At 37.6% G+C, this 23653-nt stretch overlaps 1 protein-coding gene across 1 annotated transcript in view; it reads right to left on the reverse strand.

Moving 5' to 3' along the window:
• LOC121368772 (FYVE, RhoGEF and PH domain-containing protein 1-like) overlaps positions 1-23653 on the reverse strand; it is a 106626-nt gene that overhangs the window by 73801 nt on the left and 9172 nt on the right. The window contains exon 3 of the mRNA XM_041493520.1: positions 9413-9616. Within this exon, the coding sequence (XP_041349454.1) occupies positions 9413-9616 (204 nt within the window). The remainder of the gene's footprint in view (positions 1-9412; positions 9617-23653) is intronic.

Consider the following 23653-nt stretch of genomic DNA (forward strand, 5'->3'; position numbering starts at 1 on the left):
CAATATTCTCAGATAAAAAATTTTTATACATTTGAAATAAAAGTCAGTTAATTATTTTCTGGTATGTTTTACTATGATTTCCATCTGTTTGCACGTACAGACTGCCTCTATGGCAGGCAAATAAATCCACACACCAAAGACAGCAGGTGGAACACAATGAACAGAGTGATCTCCGAGACCTATCAAATATTGGACACAAATGTCACAACACAAACCTAATGCTGTCAACGTGGTAAAAGTTTTCATATCGATGAGGCAAATTTAAACATTGAGAAAAAACAACAACTAAAAACTAATGTATAACACAAATACATGATAATTAACTTTGTACACCTCAGTCACTGTCAGTTTCCTTTAACAAATGTAAATAATAAATACACATATTGCAAACCGCATTTAATAAAAATAAAACAATAAAAACATGCAGTTATTGCTATTATTGGGATGCAGACAAAATATCAATGGACAAGATGCCAGCTATCAGTCAAAATGCCAATGGACAAAATGTCTGCCAATAATGTAATCATACAAATGATTCTTTGCAATTTTCATTTAACAGAAATTGAATTTTTTTTATATAAATTGTACACACCAGTCATTGCATGTTTTATTTATTAATAAACAGAAAAAAGCAAAAAGAAAGAAAAAATAGCACACACCATTAAATTTTCATTAAAAAAAAATATAATAATAATAATAATACAACCTGTATATATACAGGTTGTATATTCCAATGTCTGGCATATATGCCAGACACTGGAATTTTCATTTAACAAATATAAAATAAAATACAAATTATGCATCCCATCTCCATCAGACCACACATACACACAGGCATGCAAGCACATTCAATTTCTATACACCGGCCATGCAATTTTCATTTAACAAAAATATATAATTAATTTTTTAAATTGTTCAAACCAGTCATTGTTATTTTCATTTAACAAATAAAAAACTCCAAACAAATTCTACATCCTGTTCTTAGCAATTTTCATCTAGCACAACTCCCCCCCCCCCCCCCCCCCCCCAAAAAAAAGAAAAGAAAAGAGAAATAATTAATACAAACTGTACGCACCGGTCATTGCAATTTTCACCATAGCCCGTGATAACCTGGCATGCCAAAACAAAAACCAGACCAGAGGCTGGTGTAGTCATCTATAGACCCAGTGGACTAATCCAATGACCGAGAAGACAAAAGAATCTGCGGGAAACGTTTGAGCGGGTTTCTATAATTACACGGTATTGATCTTACCCGACAGACATGCCGAGGCAGCCACCCCTTCCCGTGGTTCTCCCCTGCACAAGCAGAACATCAGCCACACAGTTGATGCTTCACCGCTCCTGCATGCATGCGTCTGCCTCTTGCGTCTGCCTGTCACCCGAGGTCAAGGTTGCGCCTTGATGACAGTACAGTAATCACTGGTGGTAACTGTGTTACCATTATGATTTATGAATGATCAATACTTCTACACCCAGAGCAGCATATGTAGAAGCAGATTTTTTAATCACAGTGTATCGCTTACATATTTAAATTATTGATTCATTTTCCCAGTGAGACCAACAAAAGAATCTAAATAAAATATTAAAGAAAAGAAAAGAACTGCGAAATTAATGTCTCAAGGATATTGATTTCACTGCCAGTCGGTGTTGCCATGGCAATAAAGATGCCAAATGAAAGAAAGTGGAATTGCAGTATAAAATTCATTCAAAGAGAGAGAAGCTATAGTCTGTTTCTCTCTCCCTCACTTTTATTTTTACAGGTTTCCATTTGAAGAGATTTAACAACACTAGTAGACTATGGTACTATACTGCAATGCAAAAACCAATAAACAGCAACATAAACAAAAATAAGCTAGCATAAAAAATATGTCTCCTTATAAAGGATACGAACAATTTAATTTCAATAGAGAGAGAGAGAGAGAGAGAGAGAGAGAGAGAGAGAGAGAGAGAGAGAGAGAGAGAGAGAGAGAGAGGGAGAGAGTGAAATAGAGAGAGAGAGGGGGGGGGGGAGAAGGAGAGGAAGAGAGAATGAAATAGAGAGAAACAGACACACACACAAATAGACAGAGAGACAGATAGACAGAAAGAGGTGAGAGAGAATAAAAGTGTGGTTATATATACAAATAAACACTACAAAGATCAGTTTTCAGTCTATAAAATTATTTATATTTAAAACATTTACAATAAATCACTCATACTGGTTGTCAACAAGGTTTTATCTTCCTGATTTCCGAGAGTATTGCTAAAGCAATGTATACCTTCCCCTATCAGGCTCAACATATTTGTGTTATCTCCTAAGTTCATGGGTCATAACTCTGTGACAAATTGGTAAATTTTATTGCCATGAAAGTCCAATTTAATCTGTAACTGCTAGTGCATGTACATAATAAAGCTATACACAAAATTTCCACCTGAATATCTTGAGGCACTGTGAATAATAGTCCAGAAAACTGTATGTGGGACAGATGGACATACGAAGGGATGGATGGATGGACAGACGGACAGACTAACAGGAGAACAGTGATGAATTAAACCTATAGTCCCCTCCAGTTGAACCAGTAGTGAACTACATGTTAAACACCATAGTATAACTATATGTGGGACAGATGAACATACAAAGGGATGGACGGACAGACAGAAGAACAGTGATGAAACCTATAGTCCCCTCCAGTTGAACCAGTAATGAACATGTTAAACACCATAGTATAACTATGTGTGGGACAGATGGACATACAAAGGGATGGTCGGACGGACGGACGGACAGACGGACAGAAGAACAGTGATGAAACCTATAGTCCCCTCCAGTTGAACCAGTAGTGAACTACATGTTAAACACCATAGTATAACTATATGTGGGACAGATGGACATACAAAGGGATGGACGGACGGACGGATGGACGGACAGACAGACTGACAGAAGAACAGTGATGAAACCTATAGTCCCCTCCAGTTGAACCAGTAGTGAACTACATGTTAAACACCATAGTATAACTATATGTGGGACAGATGGACATACAAAGGGATGGATGGACGGACGGACGGATAGACTGCCAGAAGAATAGTGATGAAACCTATAGTCTCCTCCAGTTGAACCAGTAGTGAACTACATGTTAAACACCATAGTATAACTATATGGTGGGACAGATGGACATACAAAGGAATGGACGGATGGACGGACGGACAGACTGACAGAAGAACAGTGATGAAACCTTTAGTACCCTCTGGTTGAACCAGTAGTGAACTACAACATGTTAAACACCATAGTATAACTATGTGTGGGACTAAAGTACATTAATTTATTAATCATCGGCTATTGGATGTCAAACATATGGTCATTTTGACACAGTCATAGAGAGGAAACCCATTACATTTTTCCATTAGTAACAAGGGGTCTTTTATATGCACCATCTCACAGACAGGACAGCACATACTACGGCCTTTGATATACCAAATATGGTGCACTGGCTGTGACGAGATATGGGTCTACCGACAGGGTTTAACAGGTCAAATGCCATTATGTGCCTTTTGGGCAAAACTGTCATGTGAAAATGGATCTGTAACCACTGCAGACCATCTGGAATACGATTATAACACAACAATGAACAGAAACTGACAGATAATCTGTTTACAATGGCCAATCAATTATTGTCTTCTGTTGTAAAATTCCACCAGTGTCATTTATGCATCATTTATTAGTCAATACTAATCCAGTTTTGTATCAAGGAAAAAATGTGTTTCCATCGTAATATAATTTTACCTGTATTAATTGCATATTACTTTCTTGTTTTTTTTTAAAGATGTAATTTGGATGATTTGAATCCAATTAATCTTAATCAAAACAGCTTTGCTATTATTTTCGGTCACAATATTAATTTAAATTTTAAAAAAAAGGCCAAAACAAAAAGTTGGTCTCTGGTCAGACTAAAGTTCTAGAATTGATGTGGCAATGCAACTTTTTTCCTTGTTTTTAAAGCATGGATTGCACAGAAAAGGTGGGCATATTTAAATTGAAATCAGAATGCACATCCTAGTTCATGCACAATGACATTTTGGTGCTATACTTTTCAAAGAATATATTCACTGAACACCAAAAACCCCCACAAATCAGGATTATAGTTTATAATTAGATACTTTTACTTTAATTACAAATGCTCAAGTCTATGAAACAATAACAAATTTGCAAATCCTTATGCAGTTTGCCAATAATACTGCTAAGTTTCATGAAAAGCAAATAAGAAATGAAGTCAGTAGACATCGCTATTTCTATTTTTAGTAAGTGACCTTGACGTTTGAAACACACAGGCAAAATGCAAATTTATTTAAGATGACATGATCCTATTCATATATATATGAAGTTTCATGGAAGTCAGATGACATTGGTAGAGAGTGGTGATGTAATTTCTATTTTTAGTAAGTGACCGTGAGGTTTTACAAAGAGAGGTGAGATCTGAACTCATCCACGATATCATTTCCTGTATCTGAAATTTAATGAAAATAAGAATGAAGTCGCTAGAGCAGTGATTTTGTGTGTCTCCTATGGGTAATTAAAATTAGTTCCACTGGTTAATTACCTGTGGATCTAACAGCACCTCATTGGAGCTCATGTCCAATTGACCTTTCATTCGACCAATCAAAACCTTACTTGCAAAATCATGCCAGTGATTTGAAAAGAATTTGAAAACATTCGGGATTATGTCGAGGGTATATGAAACCATTCGGGTGAATTACGAAGTATGCCTGAAACTAATTTCAGTATAAAATTTTATATAAAATTTGTTTCAAGACGAAAACCCCCCCAAAAGCGTGATGGTATAGCCATAAAATCTGTTTATACTGGTATACAATCCAGAGTTTATTACTGCACTTTTCCCCCTGTTTTTTCAATGTTGAAATAGACCAACAAGTTCACCTATTGCATAAATAGTCTCGCCCGATATTTTCAGAATTTGTATGCTCCCGAATAACGCTATAAAAGGCGAAGTGTAATTGGTCGATATTTAAATTGTTATTTATAGATGAGATGTCACCTGGACATGGGAGTCCACGCAATTCTGTTAGATCTACTGGTAGACCAGTAGAGCTAATTTTAATCAGATTGCTTGATGGCTCATTGTGAGGGGATAAACAACAAACACCAAGAAAAATTAAATACGATCTAGATATTAACCTATACACAAAATATATATATATTGAGCTCTGTGGTCTAGTGAATAAGCTGCTGGACAATCAAGCTGATGACAGTGGTTCAAATCCTGCCAACACTGGCTCACATTCATTCATCTTTATCATATATCACCCTCTGCCTACCATTCTCATTATCTTAATTAATATTTTTAAAAATTCCAATTTCTCCCATGATTTCAATCTGTTTCGGCCCTTTCTGTCAGTTTCCTCTGGGACAACTCTGTCTTCTGAGCTGTCCACACCATTGCCTACCTACAGGTCTCAACTTCCTCCACGGGTGCAGTCTCTGTGTACTTCCCTGCACCCACCTGGCATCCTCGTCCTCTGCTGCTAAAAAAGCTGGTCTGACCCACGGCACTAACGACCGCTGGTAGTAGGGGAGCATAGTAGATAGTTACAAATGCCTCTTAACAATGCCAGAAGTAACTACTGAACACTCTCCGAAGTGGTCACACTAAGCCCACAGCTAAAAGCTGATGGGGAATGACTGGTGTGTGGTACGGATAGCCACAAAAGACAAGCACCTGTCGCAGTTGGAGAGACCAGGACTGGGATATGGAGGTGGACAGCGAAAGAAGTTGAAAGAGAGGAGTAGCCAGATAAGGAAGAAATGAGATGGAATTCAAAGCAGTAAAAGGAAAGGGGGCAGTAGGATAAAAATGTTTATAAAAACCCCCCAGACCAAACAAAAAACAACACAAAATACACAAAATATGAAATAAAGTAAAACTTGGTAAATTCATTTCAAAATACATTCACTGCAAAGCTAATTAAATACAAAAATTAATGTGTCCAGTTAGCCTTAATTTTTTCACAATTTGTTTGGCAACAAATTAATTAAAAGTGACAATACAAACATCAATTACAAAATGGCTGACAACATTTTTTGTTCAATTAATCACTAAATACCATGCATGATCTAAAACAGACTTAAACTAAAACCTCGAATACAAGGAAATTAACCAAACATTATTTTAAAATAATAATAACAAAATAATAAAATAAAATCTTGAGGTTCACATATTTAAGTAACAAAACAATATAAAACTGAAATTAAATTGAGAAATTATCCTAAAAAACTTAAACGACATACCGTAACTAAATGTAACCTTGAATACACATCAATGAATAAATGCTGAACCAGGAAGAAGTTTAAATGAATTAACGAGATCCGGCAATAAAATTAAAACCTTGTACTTAACACTGTTTCTTATGAAACAGAAGTTTGTTCTGTTTAGTGAAACCACCAGAGCACATTGATTACATAATCATCAGCTATTGGATTTCAAACATTTGGTAATTATGACTTGTAGTCATCAGAGGAAACTCCTATATTTTTCCTAATGCAGCATGGGATATTTATATGCACTTTCCCACAGATAGGAAAGAACATACCACAGCCTTCTACCAGTTGTGGTACACTGGTTGGAATGAGAGAAAAACCCAATCACCTAAAGAAGAATGAATGAACAAACTAACCTGCAAAAAATATTATATTATTATTAAGTTTAACCATACCTTGAATAGAACTCAATGTACAGACTATGTACTCCAAACCAGGAAGAAGTTAAAGTGAATAGGAGCCACAAGTAACAAGAAAGAAAACCTTGCACCTTTAGATTACTAAAATTAGATTTCTTGAATCCTGTCAGTCATTTTCTGAAATTTGGGAAGTGGGTTTTTTCCAGTTTCCAGATAGGCCTTGAAAAACAAGAAACCGGTTGTAGGCTGGGGGAGGGTGGTTTCGGCCTCAATGGTGTTGTGAGTAAACTATCACAGTTTCCAGATAGGTCTTGAAAAACAAGAAACCGGTTGTAGGCTGGGGGTGGGTGGTTTCGGCCTCGATGGTGTTGTGCGTAAACTATCACAGTTTCCAGATAGGCCTTGAAAAACAAGAAACCGGTTGTAGGCTGGGGGTGGGTGGTTTTGGCCTTGATGGTGTTGTGCGTAAACTATCACACTTAAGACTGGTAGGTACTGGATCCATAACACTGGTACCTGCTCAACCCAGAACAAGTTTAAAGACTCAATGGGTAGGTTTAAGGCCACTACACTGACGTCTTTCTCACTAAAATCACAAACAACTACAGTGTAACTCCTCTAAACCGGACACCCTCAGTACCAAGTAAAAAGTCTGGTTTTATGAGGTATCTGGTTTAGAGAGGTTCTCTTCTATACAGATATTTAAAAAGGGGCAGCAAAAAACATCCACTCTTTATGGAATTCCGGTTTACACAGCGTCCGGTTTTGAGAGGTTTCACTGTAACAACTGACCGGCCACTACCTGGACAGATCAACAGCCTATAGAGAGCTGAGGTGTGTGCCCAGGACAGCATATTTTAACCACAATTGAATATAATGAAGAACAAAAATAATTAAGGATTGTCTGTTATTTCTTTTACGTTCACAAAAGTTTGCAGATGATTTTTTTTTTTTTCATACCGACATGAACGTAAAAGAAATAACAGACAATACTTAAATAATTAAATTTGAATAATACTTGCTAATAATAACTGTAAGATTAAAAGTTCATATTTTAATATGAATTAATTTTAGTCCATAAACAATAATGCTCAATAAGACAACTTGCCCATATAAAATGACGTCATCAGATGTGACATTCCCTGACGATGTAATTGTTTCATTGATCCTTTATGTAAGGGAAGGAAGGACTGTTTTATTTAATGATATAATCAACTAATTTTAGTTATGGGGTTAAGGACCACACAGATGAGAAAGGAAACTCACTGCCACCAGACAATAGGTTACTCTTTCCAATCAGCAGCAAGGGATATCTTTTATATTCAGCATACCACAGACAGGATAGTACATACCACAACCTTTGTTACACCAGTTGCGTAGCACTGGCTGGAACACGAAATAGCCCACTGACAGGGAGTGAACATAGACCAACTGCTCATCAAGCCAGCACTTACCACTGGCAGGCACAGCGGAGCGGGGGGGGGGGGGGGGGGGGGGGGCAGGGGGCTGGGGGGCTCTAGCCCCCTCAATAGTTCTGAATCAAAATTATTATTGGTAGTAAATCTTAAGGCAGAAATTAATTTTACTTATAGAATGCAGGAAATTGCATTTCAGGTCATCTAGTTTTCAAAATTTGACAGATGACCATACAGAGAACCCCCTAAAAACTTTGCTTTGCACCCTCGATCTCAATCAGCCCCCTTGTAAGGGGAGCAAAATTCATCATTATTGATGACATGTGGTATTAAAATCTGGTAAAATTCATTACAATAAGAACAACGCTAAAATTAGATAATACTTACAAACAACAATTGCCATGTGAAAAATGTCACAGTTGCTCTACATTGTATTACGGTATTGCTTTTTATATTAGTAGGCAGTCACATGGTGGTTAGTAATGTATGACGAATGGGGTGATGATTTTTTTTTTTTATATACTGTCACCTAGTAATCTTTAGTCACTCAGAACTAGGGCAGTAAAACACAACAGTAGATCACATACATGTATGGTGATGATGGCAGTAAAACACAACAGTAGATCATGTACATGCATGGCAATGATGATGACAGTAACAACTATTGTTCAGAATCAGTTGGAATTTCATTAATGACCATCGATTATAATCAGTTTGCACCAGTCAATCGACTTTCGATTACACAATTGATTAGTTATATGAACATAAGAAGGATTTGAATTATAAGGACCATGTACCTTATGTCATGTTCACCCTACAAATGGCTAATTGTACCTTTAAATTAATTTACATCAATTCTATCATCTAAACTCGAGGAACAATTACACTTAACATCTTCCCACACAATCGATTATTGATTTTTATAATTGATCATCACATCAGAATTTTGAGCCAAACCGATCAATTCTCAATTGTAATCAATCATTGGAACTAATCAATCATTGGAACATAAGAACATTATAATTGTCCAAATGTTCCTCTTGCTCTCTTACAGTCAGAGTATTAGAGCTGGCTATTTTAAATGGTGCACTAATTTTCCAACTCCGTTGCTAAAAGAAATAGTCAATTAATTTTAAATTAAAAAACCCCCACAGAACAATCCCATCTGACACAACAATACACCTCCCCCAAAAAATAAAAAAATAAAAAATTAATAATATTAATAATGACAATAATGATAATAAAATATGCTTAATTATAAATCAAATTATAAATAAATTAATTAACTTTAAAAACTGCACTAATTACACAACCATTACATTAATTTTTACCTGGAAGTTTTTGCAACTTCGCCTTAAGAGCTGCACACGATGATGACATGCTTCGAAATTCGGGTACTGAACTTGACCTCGACCTTTGACATCGTGGACTCGGCATAATTTCCACCCGTGGAACTTCTGACCCGACGAAAACTTCTTCATCAAAGTGTTTGACTTCGTCGTCCGTTGAAGGCAGAGGGAAGCCATCATTTTCTCCTGCAAACACCGCACAAATAGAAGTTAAATTTGTGCAAGAAAACCAAATATTTGCAAAGAACACCTGCTAAGGCTGCTTCGAAATCGAAAGTTGCCGTTTTGTTGAAAGATTAAGTTATGCAGAGTTATTTCCCTTAATCTATTGAACTCCGTGCCTTCACTGGCCTAAAATCGGAATGCATGCATGAATGAATGAATGAATGAATGAATGAATGAATGAATGGATGGATGAATGAATGAAATTTCACGAACGTAGGAAGGTGACAAAAAGTGGAGGGCACACTTTTATATTTACACTTTTACACTATTATAAAGCAAATCAAGAAAAGTGTGTGTGTGTTGGGGGGGGGGGGGGAGGGGGAACATAGGTGACATCCAGTCAAACAAAATTATATAACGATCAACATTAATACAACATTATAAAAATTATTAATAAATTCAGACCATATATTATTATTTAGTGTATTCTGTCGATAAAATCCTGCAAGCCCGTAGCCAGGATTTTGAGGGGGGGGGGGGGGGGGTCGTTTAGGCTTATTCTTAGGCACGAGTTTCTTAGGGGGGTCCGGGGGCATATTAAAAAAAAAAAGCCACCGGTAGGGGGATGTCGAACGACCCCCCCCCCCCCGACCCCCCATTGCCTACGGGCCTGTCCTGTTACTGTTGAGCATCATCTAACGAACACAAACATGTAGTGGTCCCAAGATAATACTTTATACACTATAGGTCTGTTTGCATTTATTAGTACACGTATATCATCAAAATCGTTTGATAAGTAGAAACAGAGAAAAAAACCCACTGCTTCACAATCATCTATACACAGAATATTGGCTATTAAAAGCGACTATACTAGAGCAAGTGTTGCACGTGAGAGGTAGATTAAAAAAAAAAATCGAGGTTGTTAGTTGCTCCATGGTGAATCTGATGAAATCAACACTATCGAAACTCATATTGCTCTATGACGTACAGTACATAAGTTACCACGTTTACAAACGCAAGCGCCGTAAGTTTCAGAATGAAATAGACGTTTCAATTCCTTGTTTTAAAAAGTATTTAACTCGTTTTTATTCCTTAGATAGACCTGTTTTGATGCAAACTCGTAAAAAGATGGCATCTAACTGCCAATCGTGTAATAATCGCTCTTTCTCCCCCCCCTCCCCTCCCCTCCCCCCCTCTCTCTCTCTCTCTCTCTCTCTCTCTCTCTCTCTCTCTCTCTCTCTCTCTCTCTCCCTCCCTCCCTCCCTCTCTCCTCTCCTTTCCTCCCTCTCTCCTCTTCTCTCCTGTTATATGTCATTTATTAACGAGATATTGGGAGAGCAGATAATTGGGAGAACCTTTCAAATGATGAGAGAAACATGAAACTTGGCACAGATAATCTTCATCTCCGTGTTATTAGTGGCCCTACTTTAACCCCCATATATGCCACACCCACCACCAGAAGCCTGTTTACCAAAACGTTTTTGTTAACATATATGATGAGGAATAAAAAAAACCCAAACAAACAAACCCGGGTCTACATAAGGTCCTTTCCGGGTGACACTTAGCTCATTCTGAAGCCGGTCTAATAATATTAAAATCGTATTCTTCTTATTCATGCCTAAATTCTAATGATGAAATTTTAATGATGTTGTGGCTCAAGCGACCTTTTAAAAACTATTTTTTCCAGGGAAGCATGTCTCGACCCCCCCCCCCCCCCCCCCCCCTCCCCCTCCCCCTCCGCCGAAGCGTCGCTGGCCACAGTCTAACACCCAATTACCTCTGCATTAAAAACTAGCATTAAAACAACTCCTAATTGCTTCATTATGGATTTAACTCTGGACTTAAAACACATGTATATTTAATTCAAAAGTGTTCTTGCATACGTTTTTCAAATTACACGTCCTTTGATGAAAACTAACAGTGTAAATCTATGTAATTTATGGTGTTTTACACACGCCATATGTGTAATTCTCAAGCTTCGGAACTAAGCTTTATAAACTACCATGTCAAAGGAATGCATTAGATTATATAGGATACTCTTAATTACTGAGAGAAATTTAGTTTTCCATATTATGCATTTACATTTTATTCTATAGTCTACACCACCCTCACCACCGAGAGAGAGAGAGAGAGAGAGAGAGAGAGAGAGAGAGAGAGAGAGAGAGAGAGAGAGAGAGAGAGAGAGAGAGAGAGAGACACAGACAGACAGACAGAGACAGAGAGACAGGAATGTTCTTTATAGACTACTATGTCAAAGGAATGCAAACGGTTATATATACGTTATTTTTAACCATATTATGGTTTTGCATTTACTCTATAGTCTACACCACCCTCACCACCGAGAGAGTGAGAGAGATGTGGGTTGGGGAGGGGGCAAAGAGGGAAGATGAGGCATGGAGGGAAACGGGGATAGACACAGAAAGAAACTGACTAGCATAATAGGAGGAAGGAACGGAATGTTTTATTTAACGACGCACTCAACACATTTTATTTACGGTTATATGGCGTCATACAGGACCACACAGATATAAAGAGAGGAAACCTGCTGTCGCCACTTCATGGGTTATTCATTTCGATTAGCAGCAAGGCATCTTTTATATGCACCATCCCATAGACCGGGTAGTACATGTACATATCACAGCCTTCGATATACCAGTCGCGGTGCACTGTCTGGAGCGAGAAATAGCCCAATGGACCCATTGACGATGATCGTTCCCAAACCGACCGCGCATCAAGCGGGCGCTTTATCGCTGAGCTACGTCTCGCCCCAGCATTCTAGAAAGACCATGCATCTTAAAATTATAAGAAAAAATCTTAAAATAAGAAAACTGGACCGATTCTGTTGTTCCAATACGGATTCACTTTCATCTTACCCCACCTGTTTGTTACACACGAACTCACTCTAACAGAATCAAAATATGAAAACAGGATACCCGTACATATTCATATTAGACTTCTACATTGTGTTTACTCTACAGTGTACACCACCCTCGCCACCGGCAGACAGAGACAGAGAGAGAGAGAGAGAGAGAGAGAGAGAGAGAGAGAGAGAGAGAGAGAGAGAGAGAGAGAGAGAGAGAGAGAGAGAGAGAGAGAGAGAGAGAGAGAGAGAGAGAGAGAGAGAGAGAGAGACAGACAGAGACAGACAGACAGACAGACAGACAGACGGACAGAGAGAGAGAGGGAGGGAGAGAGCGAGGGAGCGAGGGAGGGAGGGAGGGAGGAAGGGTGAGAAGAGAGAGAGAGAGTGTATGTGTGTGTGTGAGAGAGAGAGAGAGAGAGAGAGAGAGAGAGAGAGAGAGAGAGAGAGAGAGAGAGAGAGAGAGAGAGAGGGATGGGGACACAGATCGGGGTAGAGGGGAGTGCATGGGGAGGGAAGGATGGAGAGGGATGTTGTCAGTATACTAGGGCACATGTCCATCTTCGCTAGCTTACCTTTCATACTCAGACGACGAATCTTGGAATACAACCTCGAAATCATTATATAAACAGTTCAAAGTGTACACACATGCATCTTTAGCATAGGTATTCCTTTCTTCATTTTAACGTTTTCTAGAGGAAGAAAACACATTAACCTCATAGCCACCGGTTAAACAATGTGCTGGGGTGTTGTTAAACAATAATTCCTTTTCTTTAAAAAAACAAATAATTAAACATACAGCACTTGTTTTATACACGAACTATGCGATGTCCTATACTCTGTATTACACATTAAAAATACACCTGGCCATACGAGATGTAATATACCGATTTATATATACATTCTGTTCACCTGTAATCATTGTACACCTCGACGGCAAAGGTAAGAAGAAGAATGTTTGCCGCGTGGCTACTTCTAGCCGGCAGGTCTGTTGCGATTCCATCAACGTAACGTAGATTTTTAGTTTGTAGGCGAGTGTCTGTCTGCTGTGACGACGGACGCAGAACATAACTAGTGATTAAAATATTTCAAAACCTACCTGTATGTATTTAAACGATATGTTACAACATTCGAGAGATGGTGATGGGGATGATGGGGGGGAGGGAGGGGGGGGGGAGGAAGAGCACAGAGATTTGCTTCGCTGCTGAACTGTGATTTCAAATGGCGTTAAAAGCAATTTCTTTCCAGTTTTCTTGAGTTAAATACTGGACAATAGTCTAGCTCAGTCGGCAGAGCGCTCGCCTGAAGAGCTTTTACATCGTAAAATCAAACAACCTACTCTGATGGGTTGTTCCCGTTCCAATCAGTGCACCAGCTGTCCTGTTTGTGGAAAGTGCAAATAAAAGATCCCATACGGAAAAAAATCAGCGTGTTTTCTCTAAGACTACGAGTAAAAAAAAATCCAAATGTTTGTATTATTAATCAATGTGCCCCTGTGGTGTCGTTAAACAAAACAAACTAACTTTTTTAACTTTGTAGACCACGACACACATAATCAATGTAGTCTGTACTTTAGACCTAGCATTTCTAGACGACCATTTGCTTTAGCTTTCCGCATGCTGTTTTAGAATGGGGGATATGCAGCCTTTAATTTGACACCTAACGACACACAGATGGCTAATAATCGTAAAACAAACATTATTTTTAATAAAGGTATTTCATGATGGCTCTTGTATGTTTAGGTCAAAATAGATTATCTTTAAACATATTTTGCTACCAAGTCTGCCGCACATAAAAACCTACAGGGCTTTTATTTGTTCGCTGTTGTTGTTGTTGTTTGTCTTGGGGTTTTTGTTTGTTTGTTTGGGTTTTTTTTGTTGTTGTTTTGTTGTTGTTGTTTTGGGTTTTTTTTTGCTTTTAATTTTACTTTTATTCAGCAATGTTATTCTGAAGGTTTAGTGCGTACTACCTCGTGAGTTTTCTAAAAAAAAAATATTAAAAAAAAGGATCCAAATGCGTGTTTTGATCTCCTGCAAACTTGGTGACAGCAGGTATACATTGGTTCCAATACAGCCACCGCTGGCATTACTTTCAAGTCACTCAATCATTAACACTTCAATTTCTGAATCTCTGGTTTTATCTTTGGTGGTCTTTCTGGCTGCAGCTTCAGTTACACTGGACTAGGACTCATTTGTCTTTATCCGCATTAGTAATAAAGACACATGCAAGTCCGTTCATTATTTAATTCAACCACGCATTTTCTACGCTATGAGAAGAGGAAGGAAGGAAATGGTTTACTTAACGACGCACTCAACACATTTTATTTACGGTTATATGGCGTCGGACATATGGTTAAGGACCACACAGATATTGAGAGAGGAAACCCGCTGTCGCCACTTCATGGGCTACTCTTTTTGATTAGCAGCAAGGGATCTTTTATATGCCCCATCCCATAGACAGGATATCACATACCACGGCCTTTGATGTACCAGTCGTGGTGCACTGGCTCCATGAGAAGAGATAACATTTATTAACCTGTACGCCGAAGCACATGGAACAGCGCCCCTGGAATGTCGCGGTATGTGTTTTATTAGCTCACCGGGCGGATCTTCTACAATTAAAATAACCCTCTGATTACTGGACGGAGTTATGCTCATCCATCATAATTTACATCGTCGGGCCGGCAAAAAATATATACCGACATTGCTTGTGCTAAAATAGGAAAGATATGTCTGTTTGATGGGACCCCAGCACATTGTATAATTAACGGGCGGTTAAATGCGGTACGGGGCGGGATCTGACTCAGTCTGTTGAGTGCACGCCTGAGGTTCTGTGGTTGTAGATTCCAGCCACCGTTTGTAAACCCATTATCCGCCCCTCCCCCCATCGTGGTGCAGGGCTGGCAACATTCTCATGGGTTTCACTGAGATACAGCACATATTCGGTATCTTTGGGGAATTTTAAAACAAGTTCTACAAGCATCTGTGATAATGTTTTCAAATATATGTTTTCGTTTTGTGTCGTTCCGTGCAATATTGGTTTGGGTACCACAGCTCCATACACTGATTCCATGGTGTTATTTTTGTCTTTTTTAGATTGTTGTGCTGATCTTTCACATCCGTTTACTTTCAAAAATGTTTTTCATTTTTATTTGTCTTGATAATTCGGTGCCATGTGTGTTTTCATGATCTTACCACAGCGTTTATTTTATTTTTTTGAGGATTTTTTGTTTGTTTGTTTGTATTTAGTATTAATATGCTTCATTGTATGACTTTTTCATATCTGCCTACACCATTTTAATTAATAACTTTAGAATTTTTTATATTGATGTTGATCATCATATATACCTTTTTTGACACCCAACAGCCGATATGGGTGTTTTGTTTGTTGTTTGTTTGTTTTGGGGTTTTTTTTGTTCTGGTGTGTTGTAAAACATTAATTTATTCATTCATTCATTCCACCACAACATACTCAACCAAATACTATGTACTATATTTCGTAGCTCAGTGGTAAAGCGATCGCTTGAAGCGCTGTCGGTCTAGAATCGATCCCCTTCAGTGGACTATTTCTCGTTCCAGCCAGTGGTATGTGCTATTATGTCTGTGGGATAGTGCATATAAAAGATCCCTTGCTACTAATGGAAAAATGTAATGGGATTCTTTTCTAAGATTATATGTCAGAATTACCAAATGTTTGCCATCTAATAGCCGATGTTTAATAAATCAAAGTGCTCTAGCAGTGTTGTTAAACAAAACAAACTTTAACTTTGATAAATAAGTGCGTTCTAGTGGTGGCGTTCTATTATCCAAACGCATCCCACCTTTGAATCCTTTTGGCTACGATCCCGACAAGCTATACTTAACGTCCATAATTCAAGCGCTAAGTACGACAGGTTATTTATGTCTAAACTTGACGCTAATTAATGCAATCTATAACATTCTTCCCGTCAGGTAAAAGTCAGCTTTAATTATTCAAATCGTCCATGTAACCTTTAATCAGAAAAGCCTTCTGTTCTGAAGCCAAGAATTCATTTTCTGTTATCCTAGATGCCCAAGCATGCGCAAATTCTCTTTACATGTGATAACTTTTGTCTTAAGTATATTAATTTCTATATAGTTTCCATATTGTTAATGAATTGTATTATGTGTAAAGGACCATTCAAAATAATCAACGTTTTCACTGAGGGTAGAGTGGGGTGAGGGTCTTATTGCTAGCGTACGCTTCAAAAACCCAAACGTTCATTTAAAAATACCATTGCAAAAATCAAGACGAGCAAACGGTAGAGAAAAAGAGAACCTGTTGGCTATTTGTAAAAGGTGAATGGTCTATATGACACCTTTTATTCAAATTTGTTCTTGAAAAGCTTATAACCAATAATTTTGTTTTGTATAATATGTAATCTTTAATTACTGAAGCAGAAGCCATGGGAGACCTTCTAGATGACGGGTCCCTTTTTCCCTACTTCATTTTCGATTGGCGGTTATGTGTACTGAACAGAATTTGAACTGAAATTTATTTACACTCTGGCCGTAATTCAACGGCATATGAGGTACATTGTAAAAATATAATAAAATAAATAAATGACAAGATGGCACATTCGTCATAATAATGTACATCAGATATCCAAACGTATATATATATATATATATATATATATATATATATATATATATATATATATATATATATATATATAAATTGTAAAAACATAGATTTCAGCCATGGGACTTATGAACATGCATAATTTGTTTACAAAAGAACTGCTAGCTTTCTGAGAATACCAGGGTGGGGTTTTTTTTACAGTCAATTAGCATTCTAAATTTGTAAACATTTGGTCTAGACTGGCAACACTGTGGCAGAAGTCTTTTTCTTTCATCTTTAAAAAACAGGAAAACACCAATATAATGAAATTCATCACCAATTTCGTTATTTGTACACAGAAAGCATGTTCTATTTGTTAAAGTATTTTTTTCCACCTGCCTTTTTCAATGGGAAAATAATGATTCGAGAGTCAAAAATGTAATAATGGTAACCAATGTGTTTTTCCCTAGATTGGTTAAATATGTCTCGAACACAATAGTTGATTTAAACAGTTTGTAACAAGATGCTTTAGATAAGATGCTTTAGATGAGTTAGCAATTTCCTTGTTCCATGTTTGTAAGAACTGATCCTGTAATCTTAAAACAATTCCTTGTTTTAATAGATTTACATCTGGTAGCTGGTTACACTGTGCAGTCCATACATTACTATACCCAGCGCCATTCAAAACAGATTTCATAAACTTTATCCATTTATGATCGCATATTCCATTATTATAATCATTCAGCAATAATTCATATATCAAGAATGATAACTTTGTGTGTTTTCCAGTTGATAGTTTAAACCAAAACGTGATCATTCTTAAAGGAACAGTCCTGAGGTTACAACCATTGTAAAATGTTTCCGACCAATAAATCCTTTTCGATGACGTAACACACAAATTAAATACATTTTCATATTTAAAATATCAGTGTCTGTATTTATAAGTTGTTTGTTGTTGTCCTAATGCCTGAAGTAGCCCAAACCCAATAATTTCGTACGAACGACAAAAAAAATATATCACGAATTAAAGTAAAAACTGATTGCTACAAACATTAGTATACGATCGTAAACATATTCGATATACAGACACAGGTATTCTAAACAAGGAAATGTATTTAGTAGTTGCCAACAAGGCTCTGTTATCTCAAGCATCTTACACTGGCTGCAAACTCAGGACAGTCCCTTTAATTCGACATCAAAGGAGACAAGTTAAGTGTTTGTTAACTCCGGGATGCTCTTGACTATTAGGATGACGTAGCCATCCACTGATCCAGCAGCTCTCCAGTTTTCAAGAGGTCTATTTTAAAAATTCGCCATCCACCTATGTTCAAGATATCCTTGAGAACTCTAATCATATAAACCTTCTAATTCCATGTACCTCATATCCACAATGCCGCAGCCTAAACGTGCAACCTTCCTCTTTCAATTTCACAAGTCCATACTGATGTTCTATACAAGTGCTTCCCGAGAAACGTAGAATTATGCGAACATTTTCTCCCTAATCCCATACAGCTCAAAGCAAATAATTTCCTATTATCCTAGAACCTCTGTTGCTCAAACTGGTGGGGGGTTTTAAAGGTTTTTTTTTAAAATTAATTAATTAATTTGCTTCTTGTTGTTGGGTTTTTTAGTTGTGTGTGTGTGTGTGTGTGTGTGTGGTGTGTGTGTGTGTGTGTGTGTGTGTGTGTGTTTAGTTAGTTAGTTAGTTAGTTTGTTTGTTTGTTTCAGAACCCAGTATTTCGGTTCTATATACGGGTACACTTTTTCCTGGATCCACTGTCATAAAACACTCCATCTTGGAACATTCTCTCAATGAGCAAACTATTTTATTTTACTAAAAGCACCAACAAAAAACCACAACTTTTGTTTTGTATAAATCTTCTCCCGAATACAAATAATATGATATATCTGCGACTGTATAAAATCGTAAAAGCAAAGCAGACCAAAGGAAACTGTGTTCTGAGACCCGAACCATCTTTCATATGGACAATGTGATGCTTAGAATATTAAAAAAATGTAAGATTATCTTTGACTGGTTCCAGTTGAACAGGTGATGATTCCTGGGGTTTTGTTTGTTTGTTTGGGTTTTGTTTTTAAATAAATTTACAGCTGTTCTAGAAACAATTAATAGAATTGATTGTGTGTGTATGTATGGTAAAAATCCAAAATACCAATCCAAGAATAACATAATTTTAAAATGGGCGGGGGGAAAGAGGGGAAGGGAGAGGTGCCTCAGTGATTAATTTCCGGACTAATATTCGAGTCTAGAAAATGGTACACTGAAATAAGTTGTTAGCGTTGTTCCTTGATCGGTAAGTCAACATTGATTTGTATTCGTAATCGTATAAGTAGTAATCCAAAGCATAATATCAGATTTCAGTAGCTGATCCGGGCGGGGTGGGGTTGGGGGTGGGGGTGGGGGTGTTCAGGGGTCCAGACCCCCTCCCCTTTTTGAAAACCGACCATAACCTTTAAGGGGAAACGTGATTCTATTAACTGTTCTGTGTGAAAGGAGAGATCAGTCATCACATTTGGACCCCCCCCCTCCCCTTTCAGAAATCATGCATCCGCACCTGGATTTAATACGTGCTGTGTTGTAAGTACAAAAGCGTGATAATGACCAGTAGCTCGTTTATTTAGTATTAAACACAACTTACATACAATGTATACCATATATTTAGATTTTAGTCGGGTTGTATGTACTTCTTGCCATTAACATGGACTTTCTGGAAAGAACAAAACTTTCTCGTTTGAAGAATGCGGCTAATGCAATAAGACATGCTGTCGCGGTTTTTTGTACGAACTTACTGTACAGTTCAATACACAGCTGAACATTTGCTAATGTCTAAAACTCATTCCTTGGATTGGTAAAAACGTCTCTTCCTGGTATCTGGCAAATCTGACACTTGTGTAACAGTAGCCGCTAAGCTGTTTACGCAAAAACAAACTTCTTTATTTTATGTACTTGTTTTTTTTGTTTTTAATGTACTTTAAGTGCAAAGGCAGACTGCAGTTTCAAACAATGAAAGTTAAAGTTTGTTTTGTTTAACGACACCACTAGAGCACATTGATTTATTAATCATCGGCTACTGGATGTCGAACATTTCGTAATTTTGACATATAATCTTATAGATATACACTCTGCATTGTTTACATTAGGTCAGGTCAGGTCAGGTCTGGTCATAGGGTTTAACGTGCGCATTCAGAACAAGCTCTTGTTACGCACGCCTGTAGCAAGGGATCTTTTATATGCACCATCCCACAGAAAGGATAGCACATACCACGGCCTTTGATATACCAGTAGTGGTGCAGTGGTTTTAACGAGAAATAGCCCAATGGGCAAACCGAAGGAGATCGATCCTAGACCGACTGCGCATTAGACGAGCGCTTCACCACTGGGCTATGTCCCGCATATTCCAAACAATAAAAAGAAAGAAAGAAATGTTTTATTTAACGACGCACTCAACACATTTTATTTACGGTTATATGGCGTCAGACATATGGTTAAGGACCACACAGATTTTGAGAGGAAACCCGCTGTCGCCACTACATGGGCTACTCTTTCCGATTAGCAGCAAAGGATCTTTTATTTGCGTTTCCCACAGGCAGGATAACACAAAACCATGGCCTTTGTTGAACCAGTTATGGATCACTGGTCGGTGCAAGTGGTTTACACCTACCCATTGAGCCTTGCGGAGCACTCACTCAGGGTTTGGAGTCGGTATCTGGATTTAAAAATCCCATGCCTCGACTGGGATCCGAACCCAGGACCTACCAGCCTGTAGACCGATGGCCTACCACGACGCCACCGAGGCCGGTATTCCAAACAATAAAACCAATATATCAATAAAAAAACAATATATTTAAGTTATCTGTCTGTATCACTGTCTGTCTGTTTGTCGGTTAATTAGTTAGTCAAGTTATCAGTAGATTGCTCGATCAATCATCCAAGCCACTCATCCATCCTTCCATCCATTCATTTCATTAATTCATCCATCCATCCATCGAATCATGGGTCCATTCAGCTGATTGGATTTTTCTAGTTCCAACCAGTGCACCACAACTGGTCAAAGGCCGTGTTATGTGCTTTCCTGTCTATGGGAAAGTGCATATAAAAGATCCATTGCGGCATTCGGAAAAATGTAGGGGGTTTCGTCTGATGACTACGTGTCAGATTTACCAAATGTTTCACATCCAATAGCCAAACTTTAATTTTTTCCATTGAACCATGCATTCATTCATCCCCCACATTTGTTTGTGTGTCTGTTCATTTGTTTATTTTAGGCGTTTTGTTTAGTTTTTAAATTAATAAATTAATTACAATTATCGATGTATTGTTTTAACTAGAAATTGTTATCATAATAAAACGTCTCGATTTTCTTGAAGACTAAAATGATATTCTCGATCATGCTTTGTCAAAATCTCTTCCTGTAAAACTGAGACAATCACTCAAAATGTCTTCTATAATATATCTATATTATAGAAAGAAAGAAAGAAATGTTTTATTTAACGACGCACTCAACACATTTTATTTACGGTTATATGGCGTCAGACATATGGTTAAGGACCATACAGATATTAAGAGAGGAAATCCGCTGTCGCCACTTCATGGGCTACTCTTTTCGATTAGCAGCAAGGGATGTTTATATGCATCATCCCACAGACAGGGTAGTACATACCACGGCCTTTCATATACCAGTCGTGGTGCACTGACTGGAACCTATAAATATAGTCATGATTATTCATTACATCATCCATTTTGTTTAACACTATCAACATTCTTGAGACTTTGCCACCCACTCTCCTCCACGTTAGATTAAAAATAACCATGCGTATCAGGCACGTGTGCTGAAATTTACGCGATCAGGGCAGGTGTGTGTGTAGACTGTTGCGAGAAAGGTTTTGGGGGTGGGGGTGGTCGAGTCAGGCTCCTCCGGAATATATATATTTTTTTTTTAAATAAGAAAATTCGCTTTAAGAAAGGGAGTTGCCCCCAAACCCACCCATCCTGCATACGCGCCTGCGCATTCTGTCTCAGAGAGAGATACGTTTTTGAGATTAATAACTGAATTTTTCAAATTCGTATTCTTCACTAAATTGGTGTTGGAAGGACGGTAGATACCCTAACAGTGCTCAACGTTGGAGCAAAAGAACCGTACAAGCTAAAATAGCCGCTAGAACATACGTCAAAAATATACACATGTATTTATTTATTTATTTATATCAATGTGCTCTAGTGGCGTCGTTAAATAAAACAAACTTCTTCTTTTTTTTAAATTTATTTATACGTCAGTTACCTGCAGCTGTTTAATGTCTGTAATTGGCTAAAATATACAGTTATCTCATTTCATTAGACAACTATTAGCTGCACATGTTTTTAACATTTCCAAGGAAAGACGGGGGGGGGGGGGGGGGGGGGGAGAAGAAGAAGAAAAAAGAAAATCTAAGGGCAGTGAGTCAATGTTCTTTCTAACGGTTGTTTCCTTTGCTTCAACGCAAAGCTTCATGTACACGAGTTTAATTCAGGAAGTGTTTCAATTTAGAAAATCGTTCATCCAGCTATATTTAGATAATTATGTGTTGGTTTTTAAATGTTCAGTTTCAACAACCTGGGGACTTTTATTGTTGCAGAAAAAAACATTAATACAACCAAGGTTTTGTAAGAGTGCGCGTGCGCGCGAGCGTGTGTGTTCGTGTGTGTGTGTATAAGTCTCTGTGTGTGTGTGTGTGTGTGTGTGTGTGTGTGTGTGTTCCTTACTTTTTCTTATAGCATAAACAATGGCTCTTAGGCGTCTTAATATAGTGACCATACTTGGTCTACAGTGTGAGAAGAAACCCGTTGTCTTCACATAGGTTAAACTCACTGGCGAATCAAGAGTGGGTGTGTGACTTTAAAATTAAAAATTGATCATCCACAATAATTTTGTTACAATAAACTACCCTAAATTTCGAAATGTTCCGGGAACCCCCTACAAATATCGATATCTTTGTGAGCTCGGCATATTTGCCTTCTACAAAGCTCAACTTGCCATTTTTAGAATTTTGTTACCCCTCCCCCTTTACAAAATCCTGGATCCACCCCAAAAGGTATTTTCTTTACAAACATACCGAATGGGAGTCAGTCGTTGAGCAATGGCTGGAGCGGGGTAAAAACATCGATAGGGATAGATCCTTTGACCAATCTTACCTCAAGTGATCATTTTACCATTATACCCGTAGTATAACTTATACTATAAGACACCTTGTTTAGTGTACCAGATTACCAATTAAATTAAGGAGCCGTTTGCAATTATCGCAAGAGTACATAGTTTAAAATTAAAAAATTTGCAAGGTTTGTTTTTTAATAATGGATTGATTTTTTTTAACAAGTTTTATGGGCTTCATCAGAGCCTTTTTTCACTGCAACAAAACAAAACTATTTATAAAGCAAATTGAACCAATCTTCAAAAAACTTCTCGGTAATAAATTTCGTTTGAACCCGTACGCCATGATTTTTGGCATAAAACATAAGCCTGGAGATTATGCATCGCAGTTAGGAATTTTTCTTTGGAGTAAAGCGATAAGGGTAATATGGACAACTAGAAAATTATTAGAGGGCGATAAGCCATGTAATGAAA

Source organism: Gigantopelta aegis, chromosome 3, assembly GCF_016097555.1.
Source record: "Gigantopelta aegis isolate Gae_Host chromosome 3, Gae_host_genome, whole genome shotgun sequence".
Classification (NCBI taxonomy): domain Eukaryota; kingdom Metazoa; phylum Mollusca; class Gastropoda; order Neomphalida; family Peltospiridae; genus Gigantopelta; species Gigantopelta aegis.